The 25,954-nt window shown below is 42.9% G+C and overlaps 2 protein-coding genes across 2 annotated transcripts in view; one reads left to right on the top strand and one right to left on the bottom strand.

Annotated features, from left to right (window-relative positions):
• LOC5667758 (uncharacterized) overlaps positions 1–25,954 on the top strand; it is a 549,880-nt gene that overhangs the window by 268,685 nt on the left and 255,241 nt on the right. The window lies entirely within an intron of this gene.
• On the bottom strand, positions 10,760–25,827 carry LOC1274346 (uncharacterized). The gene is made up of 6 exons (XM_313453.6): positions 24,677–25,827; positions 21,792–22,396; positions 21,115–21,727; positions 11,926–12,560; positions 11,285–11,721; positions 10,760–11,200 (listed from the first exon to the last, which is right to left on the bottom strand). Exons 1-6 carry the CDS (start codon positions 24,829–24,831, stop codon positions 10,793–10,795), a joined length of 2,853 nt encoding a protein of 950 aa, XP_313453.6. The 5' UTR covers positions 24,832–25,827; the 3' UTR covers positions 10,760–10,792.

Genomic DNA, 25,954 nt, shown 5'->3' with positions numbered 1-25,954 from the left:
GAGTTGGTGAAAAAGGGTGATGGATGCTATCGGATAACCTGTCAATATGGACAACCCGCGAAAAAGCATCATATCAAGGTATCTTTGCACCTCAACAGAACATACCATGTCCGATACTGATGCGTTCTAGAACATTTTATGAACGAATGTCTAGTACATGCATAGTATTCATCTGATTTAATACATATATGCGAATACTGAACGATAAAAATGTACATTCACTATAAGAAACCACCCGTACTATCCATCCGCGCTCTCCGAAATGGAAAATTGCTTTTACAACCCGTATTGCACCTTCCGGCCAGTTTTTTGCGCGTGCGGAAACCTATTAGGAAAGTCAAACAGCTATTTTAAGCCACCATCATCGTAACTTTCCATTCCCCGTTGAATACTGCGCCTAAGTGAATGACTTATGAAAATGAGCCCCGCCGGTACGATTGAATTGCCCCTGCCAAGTGTGCATTTAAACTCAGGAAATGGGGCTTGGGAATGTGAATAATACTCGGGTCATGTACTGGGTACTGTAAATATTTACAAGTGCCGTCTTTCTAGTCACTCGTTCGATTGTTTCCGAACGGTCATGTTCCGAATTATTGCAACCTCGTGTCGAAATGGTGACGGCAAGTGGATCGTGGAGATGCAATTAGAAAATACTTCGTTGCAATTAATGGACCGTCACACGCGGAAGTGGTTTATTGGCAGTGTTTTGTATTTTCCTGAAGAAGGGAGGTAGAATACCAGGAACAGAACAAACACAATCGGCTGTTAAATTTGGTCTATAAAATGCATTATTGGCGCCAATTTTGTGTTGCTGCAGAGCTGTGATAATATACACAACCATTTGCAGTCGCATGATTTCAAAAATCAGGACTATTTCCACGCAATTGCATAGAATCCAATATTCAACCGTTTTATTTGTCTAGCTCAGGGGTCCCCAAACTACGGCCCGCGGGCCGCATGCGGCCCTCAAGAGCTTATAATGCGGCCCACGATGACTTTGCCAGAGTTAATATTACGTTATTATGACTTATTCAAATAAAAATGTATTTTTTTACTTTTCTTAGACAAAAATCAAGCTTTAGTAACACGAAACTGTATTAGTATCGTTAGTATTTTGTTGTAAAAACGAGATTTAAACGTTCACTCATCATTTAAAGGTAGCGTCAAATGGCCCTCAATATAGTTATTTTTGCAGCAATGCGGCCCGCGAGCTGAAAAGTTTGGAGGCCCCTGGTCTAGCTGATGAAAACTCGTGAGTACCCAACACTCTGTAAGGTCACAACTCGAGAGAAGAGAGAGAAAAAGACGATAAAAACGATAGAATAGATAAAAGTTCAGGATGCGTCTGTCCTCGTGGACGCGTCTGTTTCGTCTGTAGTCGAAAAACGCATTTCAAATCGTTATTAGTGGACTTATTTTTTGATTTACCTTTCCAACAATAATAAGGCCTTTATCTAATAAAATCTACCACATTTTCAGCACTAGTAAATAGGCTGAAATTTCATCCTGTCTTAGAATAATATCCATCCCCGATGTATTCATTTGGCAGTTTTGTTGCGCCATCTTGGATTTTAGCATTTGTGTGCACACAAAGATGCATTTTTATATCGTTTTATTTCCTTATTTTATGTGGAAATATTGAAAATTGAAATGCATAAGAGTACTTTTAATAAATTTTAAAATATCGATCCAAACGAATTTTAAACTTTCTTTTTTTCTGCACCACCACCTGCCTCATTCTCATCAATACGCATCAGAAAGTTAGTTACGCCAACAAAATGTTTGCCAGTTTCTTTGCGTCACAAATGTGACAATCGCGAAAAATGAGAAACACATTTGTTGCAGCACACACCATTAATCGTGCCTCTTATCCGGATGAATATTTTGACGTGTAATTTAAGTTGACTGGGATGTCAAAAACATTGACCAATAAAAAAACAAACTGCCGATTTCTTTGATTAGCACAAGTTGAGACCCATTGTCACATTACTTTTTGTAAACATTGTCACAGTAGTAAATTAAAACACAATGTGACTCATATTTTCTGTTAAAGATCAATTACAGAGGAACGCAGTTTATCCGGGAAACTTTAATCCGTATTGTTGAGGAATGACGGTTAAGTACATAGATGACATTGCGTGCTGGATATTTGAAAATACCATTTTTAGAGCACATAGTCATTACGACAAATTCATGACAAATTCCAAAATAGTTTTTTTTATTTAAGAATTTGTGATACAAACATACTTGGAACTATTATTCGATTGTCCGGGCGAAGTCAAGTCCGAAAACAGGATTTTCCTAGTCACTTTCAAATGTGCACATAATTCACGCCTTCAAGATGTTTTTCAACAACTGTCAAATGGTTTATTAGCTTCATAATGGAATTTCAGTTTTTACACTTGATTTTCTACACATCGCAAAGAACTGTCAAACTCAATCCAGCTTTAGACGTGTTGAAAATCATACTGAAAAAAATAAGAAAAAATATAAAAAAATAAAAATTATTATGATGGAAATGAAATACAGCTCCACGCATAACTATATAGACAGTCGTTTTTCACGATTTGCGGAAAATCCAGAGGAGATAGATTAAAACAGTGAATGTATGAATTGTGCAGAAGTGTTGAAAATCGTGCTGAAGAAATTAAAAACTTTTATGATTGAAATGAAATTTCAGATCGATGTGGAATAACATTTTGCACGCAGCGAAAAACAAGGTTTGCATTCGAAAGAAACTTCCTTGCAAAGATAACAGATTCAGTTGAATCCTATTATTGAAAGTATGTTTCAAACAGCAAACGCCTTCTATTCTAATGATTGATATAATCGATAAGATTCATTTTTAGATCAATATTTCACTCCCAGTAAAATAAATAAAACGAAAATAATTTATAGAAAATAAACGCACCCACTCATACAAACCGACAGTCCTACCGTGCATAAATGATAAAAAAATTGAAAAAAAACCGCTCAAGGACGGTCGAAGTCGAGTTTCCGGTTGAATCGAAGATTGTATGTAATTTTTTAACATTGGCGCTAGATTTTACCCAACCATCTTTCGGTACCTCTTCGGCAAGAAGAGAGCCATTTTGCCATCTCGCACTACGTGAACGGCAGGTTTCCCCATCGATCACCGCACACGATAAGAGGATGCTTGGTGGGTGGAAATGGATGAAAATTGTCTCTCTACCACTATCAAAGAGGAACGTCTATAAGCGCTATATCTTGATGCTTTTACTTTTTTTTTGTATTTCCACAATCACACACAAGCTGCTGCCTCTCAGACGGTCGATGAAGTACAGTATCGGACAGAAAGATAGGGCATTGGTTTTTTAACGCACCATGCACCCGTTGGGTCAAGTTTATGTGTGGTTTGTATGTGTTTGTGTTTGTGTGTGTGTGCATGTGTGTGTGTGTGTGTGTGTGTGTATGTATGTTTGAATGTGTATTGATGTGTGTGTTTGTTTCACAAGTAGGTCGTTTCGGATAGATTTGTCAGTAGTTTTTTTGTGTTTTGGGTTAGGTTTTTGTTGTAATTTGCAGGACCACCGCCCTCGCGAGCAGTGATCCCTATTCAAAAATGCAATAAGCTCAGTTTTTGATCTTATTGCCGTCGCCCACGATGACATTAATCATGCGTTGACGCATCGACATCACCAGATTCTGGATCGTTTCAGGTGGAATTTTGCTCCACACCTCTTGCATGTGATCGAAGAGATGATCCAGATCTTCCGGTATGTTTTTACCCAGCCTCTTCTTGAAAATTGCCCAGAGGTTCTCAATGGGATTGAGATCCGGGCTAAGGGCTGGCCACTTCATTGTTTTGACATTGTTGTCAGCAAGCCAAGTTTGGACAGTCCCGGAAGTATGCTTAGAATCGTTGTCTTGCATAAACATCCAAGACCGAGGAAGGTTTTTCCTAGCGTGTGATAGCAAATGAGTATCAAGAATATCTCGATACCCAAACCGATTTAAATTACCGTGGATTCGAACCAACGGACCCATCCCATAGTAGGAGAAGCATCCCCACACCATGAGACTACCACCGCCATGCTTGAAAGTTTTGAAGCAGTACTTCGGATCAAGAGCACAATTAACAGGGCGCCGAACCAACCTACGTCCGTCCGACCCCTGTCGATTGAATTTTGACTCGTCTGACCACAAAACCCTGCGCCAATCCTCTTCATCGAAGAACATGTGCTCAATTGCAAATAACACCCGTGCGTTTTTATGCGCAGGTGTTAAATTGGGCACTTTGACTGGCACTCGCGCGAGTAGCCCGGCACTGACCAATCTTCGCTGAACTGTTCTCGGCGTCACCGCCAATTTCAGTCTGCCTCGGATCTCTGGTGCCGAGCTAAACGGATGTTTCTTCGATATGTTAACAATCTTACGGTCTTCCTCCGCCGTGGTCTTCCGAGGACGTCCGGGTGACTTGCGCGTTTCGGTTGTCCGAAGCGCGTTCGCCACAAAAGTGCGCGATCGTTCCATCACGAACTCGATCGTTCTGCGCTTAATGCCAGCAGCCGCCATTCGCTTAATGATATGGCGCTGATAATCGGTACAATGTTTACCTCGACCCATTGTAATAAAAATTGCTTGCTTAGACCGTCAAGAACACACTGGTTAAAAACTTGGACACGACTGATGCCGTGCACTGCCTGCGTTCTGCTTTTATACGCGATGAATCACATCGTTGTCGAGCAGCAAAAAAGCGTATGGATAAAAACAATCAATGAGTAAGCGAGTGAGCATGTATCCATTCAAAACCAGAACAGAATACTGCCGCGCTCATGAAACAAAACGCCCATTGAAAAGAACACCTGCGCGCTTGCTCAATGCACACACAAAGTTTCCCATGCGCACACAACGTTCAACGCAAAGATGCACGCATGCCTTTCAATGGCGTGCACTGGAGAAACACCTGTGAGGGAATGCCGAGTTCATTGCTATTGTGCGCGTTTTCATTTCGCACCGGTGTCGTATTCACATTCATGAAACAGCACACCTGCGTTCTCGTCCGGGGAACAAGCGCTGCTGTCGATGCAAACTTTAGCATTTATCCAAGTGTGAACGCACGCTGTTTCACATGATAACACACATAAACAGAATGCTTTCAATGCAATATGAAACCATGTCAAGCTACGTTTCTTCAGACAAAAACCCGCGCACTCGCACACACACACACAGACTCGCACACACACACACACACACACACACACACACACACACACACACACACACACACACACACACACACACACACACACACACACACACACACACAAACACAAGTAACGTGGCAAAACAAGTGTACGGTGCGTTGAAAAAACTAGGGTCCTATCATTCTGTCCGATACTGTACCACCGGCTTCGACCCGGGATCGAACGACTGTTCGTAAGCGTTCAATATATTTCTCGAGAAGCGGAAAATGCTAGTCAACGGCTGTGCCGCTACTCATTTCGAACGATCTGTGTCGTTTGTTAATTTTTCCGGCGTTTTTCTTCTTCATTCCTTGCCCGAGGTTTTCCCAAGACGGTCGCGATGCTTTCGGAGAGACGTCTACTCCGGTGGAAAATGCCGCCTTTTCGCCGTTCAATCAATCGACTCCGGAACTGGTGCTGAAGCAATAGCGTGAGAGTGTGTATGTGTGTGTATGTGTGCGTGTATGTGTTTATACATGGTGCTATTACCACTTCCCTCTCATCTCCGCTCCGCTCCCAATCACAACACATTATACAGCCATTTGGCTTGGGAGCTCCACTTCCACAGCTTCACTTGCCAATTGGGTTCGATGGGTTCGAAATTAGTGTCGCAATTGAGAAAATGATTGAAAAGGGTGCCCATTAGCGTTGCTTCATGTTTTGATTCGCTCGTTTCTTCGCCATCGCCCGCGCGGACCTCTTCCGCTTTTCTTTTCTTTGCTTCGGTTGGAGTTATTTTCACCGACACTGTACAACTACAGCGAGCACGGCCGGAGAAAAAGCGCTTTCTTTTTGCATGATTTTCTTTCGCTTTTCTTTTGCTACTGTTGCTGTTGCTGCTGCTGCTGCTGCTTGGCGTCTCGATAGGTAGTCCTTTGATTGGTGCTGAAACGCTTCACTTATCACTAATCGTTTCGATCGAACCGGAGAAACTGTTTCCGAGATGGGGCGGGAAAGGCACTGACAAAAGAGTAAACTTTTTTATTCGCAACGCAATAGGCGAAGAAACATCGGCAAGAGGAGAAAAAAAAAGTCCACGAAAAAGACCATTTATGTGATTGGCATAAATTATCCATGTTGTATCGATACGACGAGCGTCATTTGTGGGGAAGTTTGCTTCCATTTTCACTGCGCGCTGCTTTTAACGTTCGATGAGTGGCAACGTCTGGCAACGCGGTTAGTAGGAGCGGAGCGGACATCTATTCAAGCTGCTCTGCACAGAGTGAAGGATCTGCAAGGAGTAAAGGTGGACTAATAGAAGAAGAAAAAAAAATAGGCGGAAATTATATCAATTGCTAATTGACTTATTGTTTCCCGCCTGCTGGAATTGTTCTCGAGAAGCATTTTCAATTGAAACGGAATTTCAAGCTGATTAAAAGACATCCACAACTCACACCGAAGAGCCTCAGAACGCAGTGCAGGGAAATATTTTTGCTTAAATTGCTAAAACGTTTATTTCGGTGAGATATCGTTCATTTAGCTAATGATTAATAGAACAAAGAAGGTTTCAATAGTAGTAAAGACAATCGAAATTTGACAATTCCGAAAAAATTGTGATTCTATATGACAAATACAAATTAATCTGTAATATTATGCAAAGAAATTATACAAATACGTTGACAGAGATTGTTTAACAAATTTAATAATAGTACTTTAATAATAACCCGTTCCACAATATTATCTGAAAGACTTGATGTTGCATTAAACTTAAATTAAGCCAATTTCAATCATCTTTAAATAACGAAAGCCTTTCGAGTTTTTTTTTAAATAAATCGTTGCAGTTACAGGGTTTTGAATCATATAAGGGAATATTTAAATCACTTAGGGGAATGTTGCAAATCGGTAGGGGAATGTTGCAAGCAAGCTGTGGAAGTTTGCAATAATATAGGGGAGTGTTGCAATCGATTAGGCGAACTTTGCAAGCGTTTTTTTGAAAAATATCATTTGGAGTTGTTTTCGTGTGGGATTCAGCTGTACACATGATAAACTAAATAAATCCTGCTGCGGAGCCACAATTAAACGAGATAAGTTAGTAAAATTAACAAAAATATTTTGAGGTTATTACAACAGCACCCACAATCTGATGGCAGCTCCAAAGTCCGCTTGCAAAATTCCCATAGTAGATTGCAACACTCCCCTATATGATTGCAAACTATCACAGGTTTCATCCAACATTCCCCTAAGTGTTTGAACTATTCCCTTATATGATTCGAAACCCTGTATAGCTATTTCTAATTTAATTTCCCGGTCTCGAGATTACAGCTGTGTTCAAGGAAGACACGGTTTATATATAGTTGATTGTAAGTTAAATCATTTTTTTTACAATTACCTAGCTTTTTTGGAGTATCTACCATTGTAATTATTGATTAATTTAAGACTTTCAATTTTTAAAGTTGGAAAATTTTAAAAATCCAATTGGACATTTATCCTAGATGACTTTATTCTGATATTTTAAGAACTTGAGAAACTTAATTTTGTGTTAATACCCCAGATCAAAATATGAAATCTTCGCCAAAGTCCACAACATTCCACCTCCGCTACTAACGTATTCAAAATGAATTGCGCAAGTATCGTTTGCGTCACATGACGGCATCGCCGCTAATTTATACCGATTGCCTCAACTAGAACGTTCCACGATAAACAATTCGAAGAACAATCAATCGGTAAAAATCGATGCCCACTAACCACAACTGGTCCAATCAGTTAAACCCGTTGGCGCTCTTGCTTTATCGTTCTGCAGCATCCGGCAAACACGAGAAAGAGACACCTACGACGCAACAACAAAAAAATGCAGAAAAAGTGTGAACCATCGCTTTTCCCAGTTGAACAATCCGTAGCTCGATTGTAATGATCTTCATTCATTTTGATTTTTTAATGCCTTTTGCTTTGTTTACGTGTAACGCTCGCTATCTGTTTCCTTGCCCGGTGTGTGTGTCTGTGCGCCTTCCTCCTCCCTCTTCCCATGCCTCACAGCTAGGACACTTGACGGGCCTTTAGCTGGGCGACCCGGGACCCGGGATAATCTAAATAATTGGCTTTTCAACATCGGTTCGCCCCGGGAAGCCCGGTAACGCACATGTGAGCATCGTGTGGACGCCGGCCGTGGGGATTGGTCTACACCGCTGCCGCTGAGAGTTTTCAGAAGAGTCGTTTTTGATCGCCTGAGGTTAGGACGCGTGCGATCGGCCGTTCATCGACAGGGCCCACCTCCAACCAGGCAACCTCCTCGGCATAACGGCGGATACGCAACGCGCATCCTTTGTTTATATCGCGTGCGGGGGCCGACTTCATGGACGTTTTTTACGACGCCACCAGTCATTACTAGGCCTCCCCCCGAGACCTTCGGGAAGGAGGGAGCGCAATTCTAAATGAACAATTGTTTTCACCAGATCCGCTCCAGAAAAGCCAGACCTGTGCCGTTGGCTTCGGCAAATGTTTTCCCCAAATGACTTTCTGTAGGTGATCATGTCGGAGCTCGTCGATCTATGTGGACCTCCCCACTTGCTGGTCGAAAATCCAAACAACGAAAAAAAGGGAAGAATTTACGACAGCTCCGATCGCTGAAGTCATACTTGCCACACTCGTGCCACACGGTGCAAGTGCTGTTTTATCACCTTGCTGCTATTGCCGAGCTATGAAGCAATTCGACTTAAATGACCGAAACTGTAGTCAGTTTGGACGACCCAAACTCTTTCGTAAACCTTCCAGAATCCTGGGCAATATCTTGCGTTAAGGTTGTGGTCCTCTTACGCAAAGCGCTCGACCGATAGGGGAGGCACCCATTGCCGTCCCCTCCGTTGACAATGAGTTTGTTCGGAACGCAAGCACTGCGCGAGAAACATAACAGGGGCATATGTTATGGTTAAGCTAGCCCGAGCTAGCAACCATTTTACGACCATGCTAACCGTCTGCCCTTTCGCCTAACTAGGTGGCACTATCATTGACGCTGGATGAAGTTGGTGTGGTGAGTTTTACGACCGATCATTGCTCCAATCGACCCCGTGCAAAAGACCACCCATGTATCGGATATAAGGAAGCGCTGGGCAGATACAAAGTATAGATGAGCGGATGCCATTGAGTAATTTATTGGTTTATTATTTCGACTCGGTAACGATGCCAACTCGAAGAATGTACAATATTCGTCTTAATATTCGGTGGAACAACGTATACGTCTCTAAATGGATTTGGCTATGGACTTAATTGTTTACCCAAAGCAGGATAATTCGTCCTGCAAATGAAGAACTTACCCTGTTTATACTGGCCTTGAACTCATGCCGGGCATGGTGTTGAGTCATACATCTTAATGACACAGCTAAAATACTATATTCTCGGCCCAAGATACAGTATAAATTATGACCAAAAGGCTATTTCCAATGGGTCACGTCGAGAAAGAACGATTTAATACGCAAAATAAACTTTTGTTCAAACTTCATACCACATTACGACATCTTAAGACGATTACGTAGTTTCTCAAGTAAATCATAAAATGCTTTATATTTAACTGTCTTAAAAAATGATTCCAAATGAGTTGCTTGTACTTGTCATTTATCAAAAAAATCATTTATTTTCCATTACATTTTACAACAGGGAGCATTATTAACCTACATTAAAAGTGTTTTTGTGCGCTACTCACAGTAAACAACGTTATGTAGCGGAACTTGGGGCAAGTGTGCCACCTTAAGCATTTCAAGTTATAACTCACTAAAACGTGTTTTTCAAAAGCCGATTCAAATCTCATAACCATTTTACATCTATTTCCTCACTTATAAATGAGTTTCGCTTGAAAAAAATGCAAATAAAACAGTTTTTGAAGCGTTTTAAAAACGGTCCAAAAAGACGTTGTTTTTTAGGCTATGGGGCAAGAGTGCCACTCGTATGGGGCAAGACGGCCACCTGGTTAAAATAACCGTATTTCTTAGATAATAGGAAATAATTACGTTTGTACCACTAGTGTATGTATTCCTACATGTATTTAGTCAACAATGAACCCTTTTTGACCACCAACTGTACCACAATATGGTTTGTTACTGTTCTGTTTTTCTGGCGTGGAATCCGCTCACAATAGCGCACCATCCCGCAGCACGCTACAACAATGTTTACATTTTTGACAGCTCGCGCCTATGAAAGATGGTGGCACACTTGCCCCAAACAGAGATGGCACACTTGCCCCAAAAGTTGTAACTTTTTTGAAATTGAATTTTTCAGTGACAAAAAGAAAGTTTTTTTCAACTAACCCCACAAAAAATTTCACGTTTTCTCAGCTATACGGTGGTGTAAATATTTTTTCGGTTGATTGTTCGCATGATTTTTGAGAGCTTATTTGATTGGATTCAAAAATTATAATATTCTGCTCAATTTTGAAACTCAATATAAATCAGTTCAAAACAATGGGGAATATCGATTGGTCTATATGAAATTCGGCTCAGTATACCTAGTCATTGGAAAGGAACCAACTGTATACACAATTGATCATTAAACTAAAGTTTTTAAGGAAAAATGCTTGGTGGCACTCTTGCCCCGTATGGCACACTTGCCCCAAATTCCGCTACACATTAGCCCAGCCACAACCGCCTCACCCATCCACATTAATCGATCTCCACATTTTCACACTCGTCCTCGTCGCCTTCGCCCGCCGACGACAGCACACTGCAGTGGCCGCTTACATCCACATCCATCCGGCTGCGCGATCGCACGTCATCCGAGCCCGGTCCGGACAATTCCGAGGGTGACCGCCGTCCGGTTGAATTTACATTTTCCGCATCACTGTCGCACCGGGTGGAGAAGTTCAGCGGCCCTGAAGATGCGGCCTGAAGTGGACCGTGGTGAGAGCTGGGCGGCTTGCAGGAGTTGGACGAGGTGGACGACGACGAGGACGGTGCGGACAGGACGACGGAAGGAGCTATCGGCCCGTTCGGCACGGTGGCCATCTTCGAGGGGTAGAAGTAGGAGAAGGGCATCGAAGGAATTCCCGGCATACCGTACGCCATCTGTATCTGCGATGGGGAATTCAAGCAAAAAGAGATAATTAAGCAAAATCAAAAACCTAAGCCTAAGGTCCTTCCGGGCTTGATTCTTACCTGATGCCGATAGACGTTCAGCAGGGCCGGATCCAGCCCGGTGGCGTAGTGTGGTTGACCGGCGGCTAGCATCGGTCCGTACGATCCGTCCTCCCGCACCAGCACCTGCACCGGCACCCGCTTGGTCGCACTCAGCAGGGCGGCCTCGTGCTGTTGGATCTGTTTCCTCTTCGTTTTGTAGCGACGGTTCTGGAACCAGATCTTGACCTGCGTTTCCGTGAGCCGCAAGTTTTTCGCCAGCTCGGAACGCTCCGGCCCGGACAGGTAGCGCTGCTGGGCGAAGCGACGCTCCAGCTCAAACACCTGAGCATGGCTGAAGGCCGCTCGGGAGCGCTTTTTCCTTGCGGACGGCATCTCCTCGCTCGGGTGCAGCGTTGTCGCTTGGCCACCGTGCAGCCCCAACGAACCGGTGTAAGGCGAGGGCGATGAGTCACAATCTGCACAGGGGAGAAAATGGGATTGGGACGTTTATTTGTAAGGCATTCACAGACAAACAAGACACAGCACAGTAGATGGCACGTGTTTCGAAAGGCATTTGTTAAGGGTGCACATCAATTGTTCCCAAAAGCGGGGGAAAGATCATACACATTTAGCTAATTGTTTACTGCCGTAACGCTTGGCAACTCTTGGTTCATTCGTACCCGAATCGTTTTCCGCCAACCGTCGCATATCGATGGGGCTTTCACTGCGCTGATGGGCCGCCTTGCTCAGCCGGTAACAAGTGGCCGTGACTGATGCGGACGGTCGTGCCCCTTCCAGCAGCATGCTGGCAATCCGTTCCGACGGATTCCCACCATCACCGCCACCGTCACCAGTGTCCGGACGGGTGGCCACGTCTTCTCCATGTTCACGCACCGGCTCGGCAGACACCATGAAACAATCGAGCGACCCTCGGCGTAAGACAGGTGGTATTCCATTTACGGGGAAACCGGATGGTGTGGTAGCATTGTTGTTGTTGTTGTTGTTGTAGTAGCTCATGCTCAACTTTCCGTACAGGCCTTCTTCCACGGTCGATCGTGGACTCCCGGAAGGTTCCAGCGTTCCTCGCCGCACATGCTGCGTATGTCGCGTGTGCTGTGCGTGGTAGTGGTTGTGATGATGTCGGGGATGGTAGAACGTTTGCATGTCCTCCTCGTTGCCAGACGATTCGCCCGAACTGTGGCGCTCGACCCGGCGGCTTCTCGTGAGAATGTCGTTTATCGAAAAGGGCGTCGAGACGATCGACTTGGCGGTGGAAGCAGTCAAGCTCATGGCACTGCTGCTGCTGCTCGAACAATGTCACACGATCAGGCACGGCACAATCACTCAAGAAACACAGCGGAGGGTTTGAACTACGATTTTAATCCTTTTCTATCACAAAACACATTCAAACTTAATTGGTTCTGATAGCGCTCAGACGCAACAACGAATTTCCACTGATCCACACTAAAAACTCTCGCTCTCACAGTCCAATCCGTCACACCACAAAATTGCTTTACTTGAAGCAGAGGCAAACCCGCAAGCCGGCCAGAGCACAACCGCACTTAACGAGCCGAGCAGCACGAATGAAGCGCACACTTTTCCCGCAAGCCACCGCGTGTGCTCGGGAAAGCGTTTTTCCCATTTCCACGAGCAGCACGAGTACCGCACGCTCGCGCACCAGCCAGCCGCCGCGCAGTGCTCCGTTCTCTGTACACCACTCTCTGGCGCACTTCGATTGGATAAGAGGCGAGCCGTGATTGGTTGAAGCTTCGGGCCGGCTCGAGCGATATATTTTCAGGGTTGTTTGTTTAGCGTGAGAGCGCGCATGGCAGGGCGGGCAGCGTGGTCGAGCGGGGCAACGCGGTCGATGTGGGCATCACTGGAAGAGGGTTGCTTATCGGGTTGCCTGTAGTGCAGGTTTCTCTTCCTTCGCGCTGTGCGCGTGGTGGCGGGAGTAATGGCGAGCTTGAACGCGTGTGTTAGTGGACGATTCTGCGCTCCTTGGTAGGTAGGAAGGTCTGGTCCGTAGTGCGGTGGCGGATGGGTAAACATAGCAAGGACAAGCGATCGATGCTTCAAGGTGAGTGTGTTTTTTGCTTTTTGCTGGCGTTTATGAAGCGAAACCACCACCGAAAGAAGCATTGTGTGCATTGTGGCTAGGCGCAAATGAAGGTGTTCGCCTGGGCAATGTGGCGAAGCGAATGGCTCGACCGTGCTGAATCATCTAATCACGGAATCATTCTAACGAGCGTCTGCCGCCTTCGTGGGTGAGAAGAAAAGGGGGATACACATTAGCGACAAACTGTTAATGGAATTACTTTCGGGAATAAGCTACTTTTATTTGAGCACGGGGAAAACATCGAGGAAATGCGCCAATGGTATCCATGGATGTCAGGAAAAAGCTACAATGTTTTCAACTGAAATATCAATTCATGTGCAATCTCACTTACTTATTTTGTTAAACATATACAACCCATTAAAATCATGTATTATTATACAATGAATAACGAATATAACACCTTTTGCAAGAAAAACAAATGAAGTATTTCTTGTTATGTTGACCACAAACCAGCGGCTGGCATGACTAGAAATTTTGTTAAGTGTCTCTATGTCTCTGTGTCTAGTGTTTGTGAAGATGTTAAATGTATAAATCGTTTTTTTTTAAGTAGAATATAACGTCAAAGTGTCAAGAGCAACTATTGATTGATTTAGGAGCGAGTGTCAGTCTAGAACATTTGTTATTAGTTGCACCTTATATTGATAAGAAATTTGTTTTTTTTTTACATCACCATGTATTCGAGCAGAGTGTTGAAGTTAAATAAAAAACTAACAATAACTATAAGTAAAACTGGCGGTCCCTTGATACTTTCATCAAGTTGCACGGCCCGACGAGCCGCGTCCATGTCTCGTATGGACCGTCCTCCATAGCAAGGACTGACTATCCGTCTTCTTGGTATTTATTAAGTTTAAAAAACCAGTATAGTCAGGCATAACTGTGATTATAAGGTTACAGAAGAATAACAGGAGCCTTGAAAATAAATTAAAACTAGAGCCTTTGTTTTTTCTAGTCGCAACAATACACTTTTCAAATGCTCTTATCACATGGGAGACTTTATTGAGAAATAATACTGTTGAATATTCACACATTCTTCATGTATCGTAAACTATACGGATCTGTTGTTAGAGTTTCACTTCGAGTTATCTTAACTGTCGCATCCAGGCTTACAGACACACCCAATCCACTGATCTTGTGGTACGAACAGTGACTTCTGGATGAATACATACATATGTCACAGCTAGCTCGACAAAGTTTAAGATGATCAATATTTCATAGATGTATGACTTGGTGAAAGAAATTTCAATAAACTCATCTTATCGTTTGTTAGACGCCCCATCAATTCTTATTAAATTGTAGCTTCAGGCTCCCCGTAGAATGTTAAGACCCAGGACATTCTTCAACATAGAACTCAGATCGACTAATTTTGGATCCAAAGATCTCCTAATAATAATTAATTAATAATAATGATTGATGATGATAAGTGCTTATAACTCGCTAGGAAACTTTGATCTAGTTTAATCAAACGTTTATAAGGCTACCTTTACAATAGATTGTAGTTATTTTGTAGGTGAAAATATTAATGGTTACATAATGGTTTACAAGAAAGAAGCATTACTCTACTGGTTTGATATATTGTCTCAATTTTATGATGCACATTTTCAATGAATATTTAACCTGCATCAAATACTGGAAAAGGGAAAACTTTGAATCTTCTGTTGTTTCTCTTTTCAGGATTCACTTTATTTGTGTTAAGCAGTATGTACGCCGGTAAGTAAGTACCAACACCATTCTTATACCACTTAAGAGGTAACCTTTTTTTGCGCAACGAATTGCATCCACAGTATGCACTTCACAGATAAATCACAGTCCTAGCAGTAACCCACGCACCAACCCTCCCTTCACACTCCAAGGGCTGATGCGTAATACATCATCAAGCGTGGAAAGTGTTCGATGAGTGATCACTTCGCTTAATTGAATATTGACCACAGCGAGTCAGCCAACGCGTCGAGTGATATTCGATAATCCTTGTGTAAGCTTGCTTCTCCATTCCCCTAGCTTCCAGACATTATTACACGCTGGAGGTGAAACAGGCGAATGCAAGAGAGAGAAAGAAAGAGAGAAAGAGAGAGAGAGAGAGAGAGAGAGAGAGAGAGAGCGCGCAGCAAACCAACATGCAAGGGGCCAGGGAAGTGTTTGTATCGTATTTCATAGCGCAAAGTAAAGTAAATCACTGCTCCAGATTTTTCCATCGCCGAAACACAATTTTGGAACTGTTTAGCTCCGCTCGTTGACCCTACATCTTCCACTATCCTTTTGTACACACTTCAAAATCGACTTCGAACTTGGAATCCCTCCTCTGTAGCTGTAGCTGATGATCAACTTTGCGATGTTTACACTGTCATTTGATGATGATTACCCTACAGTGTCCTCCAAGTCCATGCTCTTTTGGCCCTATCGGCGATATCAATCGCGCAGTCGGAACAATCGAACGACCACGCACCGTTTGCCCATTGTTTTGACGTGCGAACGGAAGCGTACGGATTTCCGGAACCGGAACTGTAAGGCTCTAATTAACTTACATTTTATCCAACGCTTGCCAATGCATTCCAGGCCATTTATCCACCAGGAGCGGGGTCCATTTGTACTGTGCACGTGCGGCGCTGAATAATTTTCATCCTCACCTTGTTCGCTAGTAACAGGATGTGCTGGACGGATTCAACCAGCACCCGCAAAAGCCGCAGGCAAAACAAATTCACAAAAGTAACACCTTCCGGGCAGTAATTTCAATTAGTGTCTATTATCCAAACGCTTGCAGCCGGGAATGGGAAAGCGCAACGACTAGGAGATTAACTCACCAAGAGTGTAGTATGTGTGTATCAAGAAACAATGGGCAAAGTTGAGCAACAGCTCACCCTCAGCCGCACCGAGAACGGTTCCCACCTATCGTTCTCGCTGGCAACGTTTTATTTTCGCGGGAACTTGTACGTCTCGATAAAGTGTTGTTCTAGTTGAGTGACCGTGGACAATATGCTACCATGATGAGGTGATTGTCGACGTTTCCCCGAGCCGGCTGATGCGCACGGGGTGACGACACACACACGACGCCTATAAGCTGCAAATCCGCTTGAGGCCAAGTGTCCTTTTTTCCCTTTGCTGGTTGCGGTGGCACGGTAAGTGGAAAATTTGTGAGCTCTACACTGGAATTGGCACGCCGGGAAAGTGTCCATTTGATTTGAATAGTCGGCTGGTGCTCGGTCGCAACCAACGACGTGGTGAGTGCACTTTTGTTCTGGTCTTCTTACGGTCGGACGGAGGGGTTTGATGTTTTGGGCGTGATTTGAATGACAATATGCTCATCGAGAATCTCATTTACAAACGATGCACGGGTGAAAGTGACCAACTGAATGCTATTTTTGAATGCAAGTAAGGGTTTATGTTACGCAAGGAGGAGTAGGCAAAAAAGAAATTGAATTCGAAAAACAAAAATGATTAAAAGTTGAAGTTGAAGCCTACAAAGATATAAATAATTTGAATGAAATCATAATTATTCTTATTCTTATATTTATCATAGGGTGGATTGAGCTGAGAAGGTGATGTACATAAAATAAATTATGTTTTTCAATTTCCTCCATGTATTTTAACAAATACTTTATTGAACAAAATTTAGCTCCGGAACTATTGCTTCGAATAAACGGTATTGCTTTCCTTTGCGTTTATGATAATCATAAAATGACCATACTGATTTATTGCAATAGCTTTTGTGATAAATATCTCTACATTCCCGTATGCAGCTCACTTAACCAGAGTAAATGATGATATTTATTTATTTAAATTAAAGTTATCGGGCAGTATGCCTAAATAACTAAATGCTTGCAATGTACATGTTTAAAGTAAGGCCCTAGAACTAACTTGAATATGCTGACGCAGCTGAGTAACGGATTGATTGAAATCTGATGATAACCCGATAACTATTATAAACATCAATCATTTTGAGCAGTGGATCATTGGCACCAACACCAGTTGATCTAGGGCTTTTTAGTAGCTCTCTACTTCTAAGACCTCTAGAGGGAGTAGAAAAGCAAATAAAATTTAAAATGTCAGGTGCATCGAAATCTCCAACTAATTATGTATGCATAAAAGTTATCTGAGCTGTAGTTCTCCTATGCTATAAAGTATCTAGGCCAAAAAATAAAAACCAAACATTATAAGAAGGACGTGGAATTTGGTTTGACCTGGGAAGACGATGGAACATAACACGTGTGATTTTTTTCTGATTTTTTTTTTATTTTTTCTATGTATGTAATCTGTTGGGGACACCAAACCACACTGGCAAATTCCAGGATGGGACGGACTAAAGAACAGTATAATGTTTTAATGTAGTGGCACATAAGCTAGTTCCTATCTTAACGTTAATGCAACGATCAGTTAAAATATGAGTCGTGATTATTCGAACAGGAAGCATTTTCTTTTATTTGTAAATATCTATTAAAAATTAATAACGACAAAGTTAAACTAAAAAAAATAAGAAATCTCAATATAATATAAGTTTAATATAATTAAACTATCGTTCATCGTGACTTATAAGTGTTTAAAATAATATTTTAATGAAAGAGTAGTATACATTATGAAAAATAACGTCAAAATAACATAAAAACAAACATCTGTATTACTTCAATAAAAAAGTATTTAGTATTATATTCAAATGTTTAACAGCTGTGTAAAAAGTCAAGTGGAATGGTAGAAAACATTTAAAAAATGACAAAAAGTAATTTAAAAAAATTATCAATAATTGAATGAATAGTTTATATTTCTTGCCAAATATTTTACGTAATAGTCGCTTCATGATTGTTTACTTTATCTATTTTTAACTTAAAACGGCATGTTAGTTACGCTAGAAGGATAGGAGAAGGGCAGATTTAGGGCTTCGGGACCTAAGCGGTGAAAGGAGGAGGAGAGCGTTCAGGCCCCTGTAAGTGCAGAGCGTTGGAGGGGTTGGGGGGATGTTATAAGATGGAATAGCTACACCCGTTGGAATTGCTGGAAATCTGCCACTTGTTGGTTGGCTCATAAAGATGCAACATTCGTCTCTTTCTAAATTGAATCTAAATAATATTGACAAAAATAATTTGAAATGCCGCAGTCCCATAGTACAGTCGTCAACTCGGTCGACTTAATAAAATGCCCGTCATGCGCTCAAGCCTCAAGCATGGACTTGACTATCTGGCTGCGTGATACTGAAATAGACTCGAAGGCCTGTGCAGGTCGACTTTTCCGCGTAGAACGTGTTACACCAAATACAAGAAGAAGTAGTCATCTTTCATCCTTTCATCCGTTATTAAGCGATCCTTGGTGGCATAATTTTGCCTGCTAGAACACTTCGTCCTAGGGCGCTGCAGGCCTATCGAGTGAGCTTATGAGGTCCATCGATTTATTGAAAGATACACAAATATACAAATAATCCTTGGTTTCAACATAATTGGCTCTTGCACCGGTCATCTGCACCAGTAAAGAATCGTGGTTTCCCGCTCCACTCTACGCTTTGGGCCAACGCCGATGAGGAAAAGCTGCCCGTTTCACGATGTAGCGTTAGACATATTTATTATCCGTACAAAAGTGTTCATCGATCTTATACGTAGATATTGAAAAAATAAAACTGAAATAACTCTATTTGCAAAATATCGCCGCCAGTATTGGAAAACAGTCTTGAAGTAAAAAATAAAGCGCCAATATAAAGGCGTATCGCGGATTGCATACCCTTCAGGCGTTCACAAGCCTTATTCGCCAGTAGGTGGCAGCACTATCGCATGCTTCGGAGCACGTGCGCAGAGAACGTTTGGTGGTTTGAATTCAGATTAACCGTTAGTTACAGATTCTTTCTAACTGAACATGTATAACTTCATAAAATATCTCCTTCAAATGTTCAATCAATTCTTGATGTAGTTGTAATGCTATGTATAACTTTATGTTTCTGAAACAGAACGGCATTAAACACACTATCAAATGTTTGTAGACACCATTATCTTTTGTTGTTTGGATGCAAAAACGAGTAACGAGATTTCTTGTTGTTCAGTGGCGATGTATGTATTTTAATCATTTATTTTATTGAATTGTACTAATAAATTCGAGTTTCGTATCGACGGCACCTACCATATCTGACCATGGTAGAAATATCAAGACAATGATAGTAACGCCCATTCGCGGCTAAGGAAGACTTAGACCAACTACGTTAGTTGTGCCAAACAAGAAGAAGAAGTAGAAGACATCAACAGACTGCATGTATTTTACGCCAGTTGAGCAATGCAATTGCCCTTCGTTTGTTTAACATTAGCAGATAAGATAATAATTTCATTGTTTATCGCCAATCCAAACCCTTTCAAGTTTATTTTTATAAAGTTATCCATCACACTACATTTCCACAGCTTCCCAAAACATTGCTTCTGTTTTGCATCTCATGCGCCCCCCGCCACCAAACTAAGCGCATCGTAAATAATATCCAATCTTGCCGAGAACAACAATTCCCAACCACTTTCCCTCTCGTTCGATAACAAAGCAAAGCTTCCAAAACAGACGTCTTGACGTAGCAGCGCCGAATGTAAAACGAGCAAAACCTGAAGCCGCCCTCCGTGTAGAATAGATTTTCCCATCGTCCCTTATTTTCCTCGCGAGCCAGCATCAAGCGTGTCATTCTATCTTTGATGGGAAATTAATGGGTGCCACTAGAGATCCCGATTGGTGGGTGAAGCCATACCGAGAGAGAAAGAGAGAAAGAGACAGAGAAGGGATGCACCACAGAGGGACGGCACTACAAAAGCTGAAAGTGTTCGTTGCACGCACAATTAGAGCACGCACCGGCGTACGATGGCGCACAGAGCAAAACTACGATTTATGGCATTTGGCCATCGGTTCTATTTCATCCCTTGAGCTCGCACCAAGCCACGCACCAACACACACACGCACACATACTTGGCCACTTACACCCATGACTTACGATCGGGCGAGCGAGCGCGCACAGATCGTGAGGGTTATCCGGGGGCTAATCGTTTCCTTGACAGAACGTAAAGCAGATGCCCCCGGTCGACCTCGCGCAGGGGTGCAAGATGCGAGAGTTTTCCCTTTGGATAGTGTGTGCGAGTGTGTGTGTGTTACCGAAACTGGGCCGCTGGGAGTTGGAGCAGTGGGGGAGAAAAACGGAAGGATCAGTGTTCCGCGATTCCGTCAGTCAAACAGGCAGACCCTGGGCGAAGGAATGAATGAACTGCCTTAATCGATCATAATGCTGGAAGCAAGCAATAAACGATTTCGTCTTTATTTGCTTGACGCACACACACACACGTACACGGCAGCATCGAATCGGGTTTCATTCGCTGTCAATCGTTGGTGGTATAGCGGATGGATGGCCATTTTAGCAGCTCGCGACACCGAACTGATGTGTCAGCCGTCTGGTCGCTTACTGGATTTCTTGACGGTTTTTGTTTTGTTTTGGGAGCCACTATCAAATTACAATTACGACTTAAAGCACGTCGGGGGAAAAGATTCGGGTCAGCAGTAGGCGCTGGCCCCATTTTGGGTGGATCGGAACGTCCAAACCAGATGTGCATTTGCGTACGTGCCAGCGCGATATGATGATCGATGACTGCTAACTTCGTATCGGTCGAGCTCTTTTGAATGATGGACTACATTTATTACACCATCGGCATTTACATTAGTTTATTTCATCTTTTATTGTCCTAAGCAAGGTGTCCTTGGTAAGAAATTTTTGGTAAAGAATCTAAGATATTTACAACGAATCATCCACCGATCGCTCCCCTACCAATAGGAAACTTTCTGATCGTAGTACGGGTTTGGGGGTGGTGGAGGGGGCGGTGGGGACGAGTACTGTTCGCTGTACTGAAGGCCGTACGTGGGGTATGGTGGTGGCGGTGGAACCGTAGACGACGAACCGGCCCCCGAGCTCATAACCGAACCCATCGCCCCAGTTGTCCCTGAAGCAGATGACCCGAGATATCCTGTTCCATAGCTCCCGGTGCCCTGCGTTCCTACCGTCGGCATGCCCAGGGATGGTGACAGTTCGTCGTAATCCTTGCTGCTAGAACCGGAAGAGTCCGAGGGACACCGGGGACCGGCGACACCCGTCGAGGACGTTGCGTCACACTTGGCGACGGAAGCACTCTCGATCTGTACGCGTTTCGATTTGTAGCGCCGGTTTTGAAACCAAATCTTCACCTGCGTAGGGGTTAGCTTCAATATGCTGGCAAGCGTTTCACGCTCCGGTGCGGACAGGTAGCGCTGCTGCCGGAAGCGTCTCTCCAGCTCGAGCACCTGCCCCTGGGAGAAGAGTATGCGCGGCTTTCGCTTGGCGCGCAGCTTACCATTCTTGCGCAGCTCGCTGCGCGACGAGGTGACCAGCTGGGTGCTGCATTCTTCTGGAATGGAAAGGATGCGGTGTGAATAAGGTGCGGAAAAGGGCGTGCGAAGATCAAAACATACTTTGCAGCATATCCTCCTCGGTGGTGTTGTTGTTGTTTAGCTGACACAAACTGTCCAACTCCTGCACGTGCTCCGACGTGACGCAGGTGGAGACGCTCGAAAAGGATTCGTCCTTTATTTTGATCCCGTCGGCTGGACTCTGCGTGCCAGACGCACTGTCTAAGGGTGTGCTCGTGTCCAGCAGGGTGGGCCGTACGTCTTGCAGTAGGAAGTTTGAGCACGGATGCTCGTGACCGTTCATGAGGGAGGATTTGTCTACGGACCCGTACCCACCGAGCTCCAGCTCTGAGCCAACCGAACTTGCTACGGAGCTGAGTGCTGGGCTGGAGGTCGCATTGGTCGCACCGATTACCGGCGTACTGTGCGTACCGTAGGAGCCGTATGACTGGCTGTGTGAGTAGTGTGGAGGAGGTAGATGGGATGGTAGGATGGACGATGGCATCGATGAAGAGCCAAAGTCGTACGATGCGGATCCATAGTTGAGGTCGTGATGATGGTGGTGGGTTTGTGAGAGGTAACCGTGTGAGATCATGCCGTACGGATCCGGTGGATGGTAGGACGTGTCGTAGCCGGAGTAGGCCGGGTAGGAGAAGTGATTCGAGGGGCTGAAATTGAACGAATGGTAAAGAGTTGTTAGACCATGTCAAAAGTTGTTGCTAATGAATTTTTAGGTTTATTTTTGATATATAGTCTAGAATGGACCGTCCCCCCGTAGCAAGGATTGACTATCCGGCTGCGTAGTAATGAATTAAGTCTCGAAAGCCTGCATAGGCCGGCATGTCCACGTAGGACGTTACGCCAAATATAAGAAGAAGATTATATATTTAATTTTGGAATATGGAATCCTCCATGTTGATTTATTGATCTATGGTAAGTATGAAAAAATGGGGCCCGCGTCTCTACGAAGTTATGTTTAATCCAGTCTATATTTGAAATTGAACACCCTTATTTGTATATTTGTATATTTATTAAATGATCGACGGACCTCATAAGCCCTCTCGATATATGTAAGGGTACAATAGGAATACAACATAAATAGTCACACGCTTTACAATAACACAATAATAACAATAATAACAATTACAAGGACGCTAAAGATTCTGGCGAGAGGCGCGAAGTAAATTAATGCGACTCAACACATTTGCCATCGTCATGCCGGGCTCATACGCATCAGATTCCGCATTCAGAGCAAGACATATACGCAAAAACGGGTCTCGGGAGGCGAAGGCGGTCCTTGTCTCTGGGATGGCCAGCATCGCCCGAGGGCGGAGAGTTCTTGCAGGCACGTACAGCTGTATCGACGAGAGCAAAACCGGACAATCGATGCTACCATTGAGAAGCCCAACGATAAAAGCCAGTCCAGCATTTCGTATTCGGTCGTCGAGTTGGGGTAACCCGAGCAACAAACACCTTGTTGTGTAGTCGTTGTTGCTGCCCCACGAACGGAGCGCGAAACGGGTAGCCCTACACTGGATGGACTCCAAGCGCGCAACTCCCCAAACGTTAGAATCAATATTCAACGTAGATATTATATTCGGGTTAAGAAGTGGTCATCGAACAACTGAGTTTGACACATCTGGACGATGGGATCAATAGATCAATTTTATTAGGAACTTGAACAATTCTCCTCTGGACTGTTCCGTACTAGGTTATAATGACTATTTGATGTGTTATTTATTTTCATTTATAATAGATCTACGGAAACATTTTACCAGCTGCCCTAATTAGCCTTTTTGTTTAATCTAATATTTAGTCACTTAAATCTTATACGTTATTCTTTACATTTCTTTCGTGAAGTTACTGTATCTCAAGTATGTTGGGTTTGTCCTTTCATTGCAAATAACTTCAACCATCTTGTTTAATGACGGTGAGACCACGTAGGTTGAAGTACTTACAAGAAAAATAATCTGTATATGCTTATTCCTGTTTTTAAATTTAATCCAGGCTCTTTTGTTACCAACCATAAAGATAGGATAGGATAAAGATGGATAAATTTACTGTCCGTGACTTTGACTGAGATAGAGACTTTGAAGAACTTTTGAGTATTTTTAGAAAAAAAGCTTGTATCAATCCTTCACAAACGACTTTTAAATGGAAAATATATCAAATCTTATCAAACTGTGTAGCACTATAATGACCAATCCTGGGCGTTTAAAAATAAATAAAATGAATCAGTAACAGGATGCAATTATCGCACCAATAGCAAATTTGCTGAATTTCTACAGTTCATCGTTATTTTAGTTCGATTTAAATGAATATTTGTTCATAAATAAATTGCAATGTAAACCTTCATCCACCTGAATAAGTAATTTCAACGTAAAAAAATTTAAACACTCTACAAACTCTGAAGAAGCCTTAAAACAACAATATTTAACAGAACAATTTTAGACAAACGTATTAATTTTCCTTAAAATACATTTTTATTGAAACAATTATCAAGCTTTCTCTATAAGCTATTCAACAATACTGAGGGGAAAATTAACGACAAAATGAGATCGTCAAATAGACAAGAAAAATGAATAAGTTAAACTTTAAATGTAGCCTAGTGTAGGTATAAAATAGAATGACCTTTTCTTTAATTCTTCAACCAGATAAGCTTGTAAAAGGAAAAATATCATGCAAACTTGAAAAAGGAACCACAAAGAATAGAACTGTTTATGCAAAATGGTATTAAATTTTTAAATAAAGTTGAGTTGTTACTTTGAGGAACTCAAGGGCGATACGTAAGTGTTTTCAACCATTTGTATAAAACATTATTTTCTCTAAAAAATGATTTCGTGTGCATAAAAAACGACTCTTAGTATGTATATATATATACATATACTATTTGTATATATATTTAGAATTTATCTAAATCGCACAATATTAGCCATTTTCCAACCTACCTTTCCATCTGACAGTTGAGATACCCGTCCACCACTCCGGCACCTGATTCAACCATATTGAGTATGTCCTTCACCGAGAACGGTGTATTATTGTTCGCTTCGCTGCCACTTGATGCTTCCGTGTGTGTTAGATCGTAGTATCCTTGCTGGAGCATCCTTTCTTTCGCTCACCACCGCACTTAACTATACTGTCCACCTTCACAACAGATTCACAATGGCTTGCTTAAACTTTTGAACAGTATCAATATTAAACCATCACAAACACTTGAAAGAGTGTCAACCTCACTGTCTTAGGCACAATAATATAACAATCTAAATTCCACTTCACATCAACAATCAGATAAACATCATTTGTTTAAAATTCAACAACTGTTTTCTGCACTTTAATCCAACAGCAACTCCATATTGTCCTTTGCCAACGTGTGCTACATTCTCGAGCTCAGACAACTTCTGCCCAGAACTGCTGCAACGAACTGCACACGAACGTCCTTTCGCCCAAACCACATGTGACCGACTGTTCTTGGGCGTACGGCGACCCGCACATTCCGATATCTGGTGCCATCGAATTTCCAGACCCCGGCGAGAAACTGCGGCAATGTAACGCAATGCCGTGCTGAAACGAGACGGAAACACTGCGTACTTGAGAAGACGATTCTGGTCGGAAAACCAAAGCGCTGTGTTTCTTGCACTGGTGCTATCCTTATTCGATCGATGTGCTTCTTCTTTTCCATGCAACCGTGCTGTGCTGGGGAAAGTTTTATCGCTGTTTTGTATCACTGCGAGTTGTGGGCCAATTTTCCTCCGGTTCGATGGCCACAACTATCCGGCATCGAACACCCATGCACGGTGGTGTATGTGTTGTTTCCCACAAACACACACTCTCACGTTTGTGAATCGTATTGTGGAGGGAAAACGCATCGGACACTGATTGGTACACGGGGAGAGATTTTCCACGTACGGGATTCGCCTCGGTTCGGTTTGATCTTGCGCAGTCGGATGCGCTCGTACAGTAGATTTCCCGCCATTAACCAATACCAACCAACCTGTGCTGTATTAAAGATGGCGATCGAGGTTCATTTGATTTTTCCGGGAAAAAAATTACACCACACCATAGAAAGTGTTCTGCAAGATATCAAAAGAAGCGGTCACAACCACCAAGAGCTGTGATGTTCGAAGGGAAAGTATGTCTCTTTCCTTCAATGACTTTCAATATGTACACATTGTCCACAAATGTAATGAAAACACACACACACACTATCGAGCCATAAGGCAAAGCAA

Source organism: Anopheles gambiae, chromosome 2, assembly GCF_943734735.2.
Source record: "Anopheles gambiae chromosome 2, idAnoGambNW_F1_1, whole genome shotgun sequence".
Lineage (NCBI taxonomy): Eukaryota > Metazoa > Arthropoda > Insecta > Diptera > Culicidae > Anopheles > Anopheles gambiae.
This window is presented reverse-complemented; position numbering and strand designations above follow the sequence as displayed.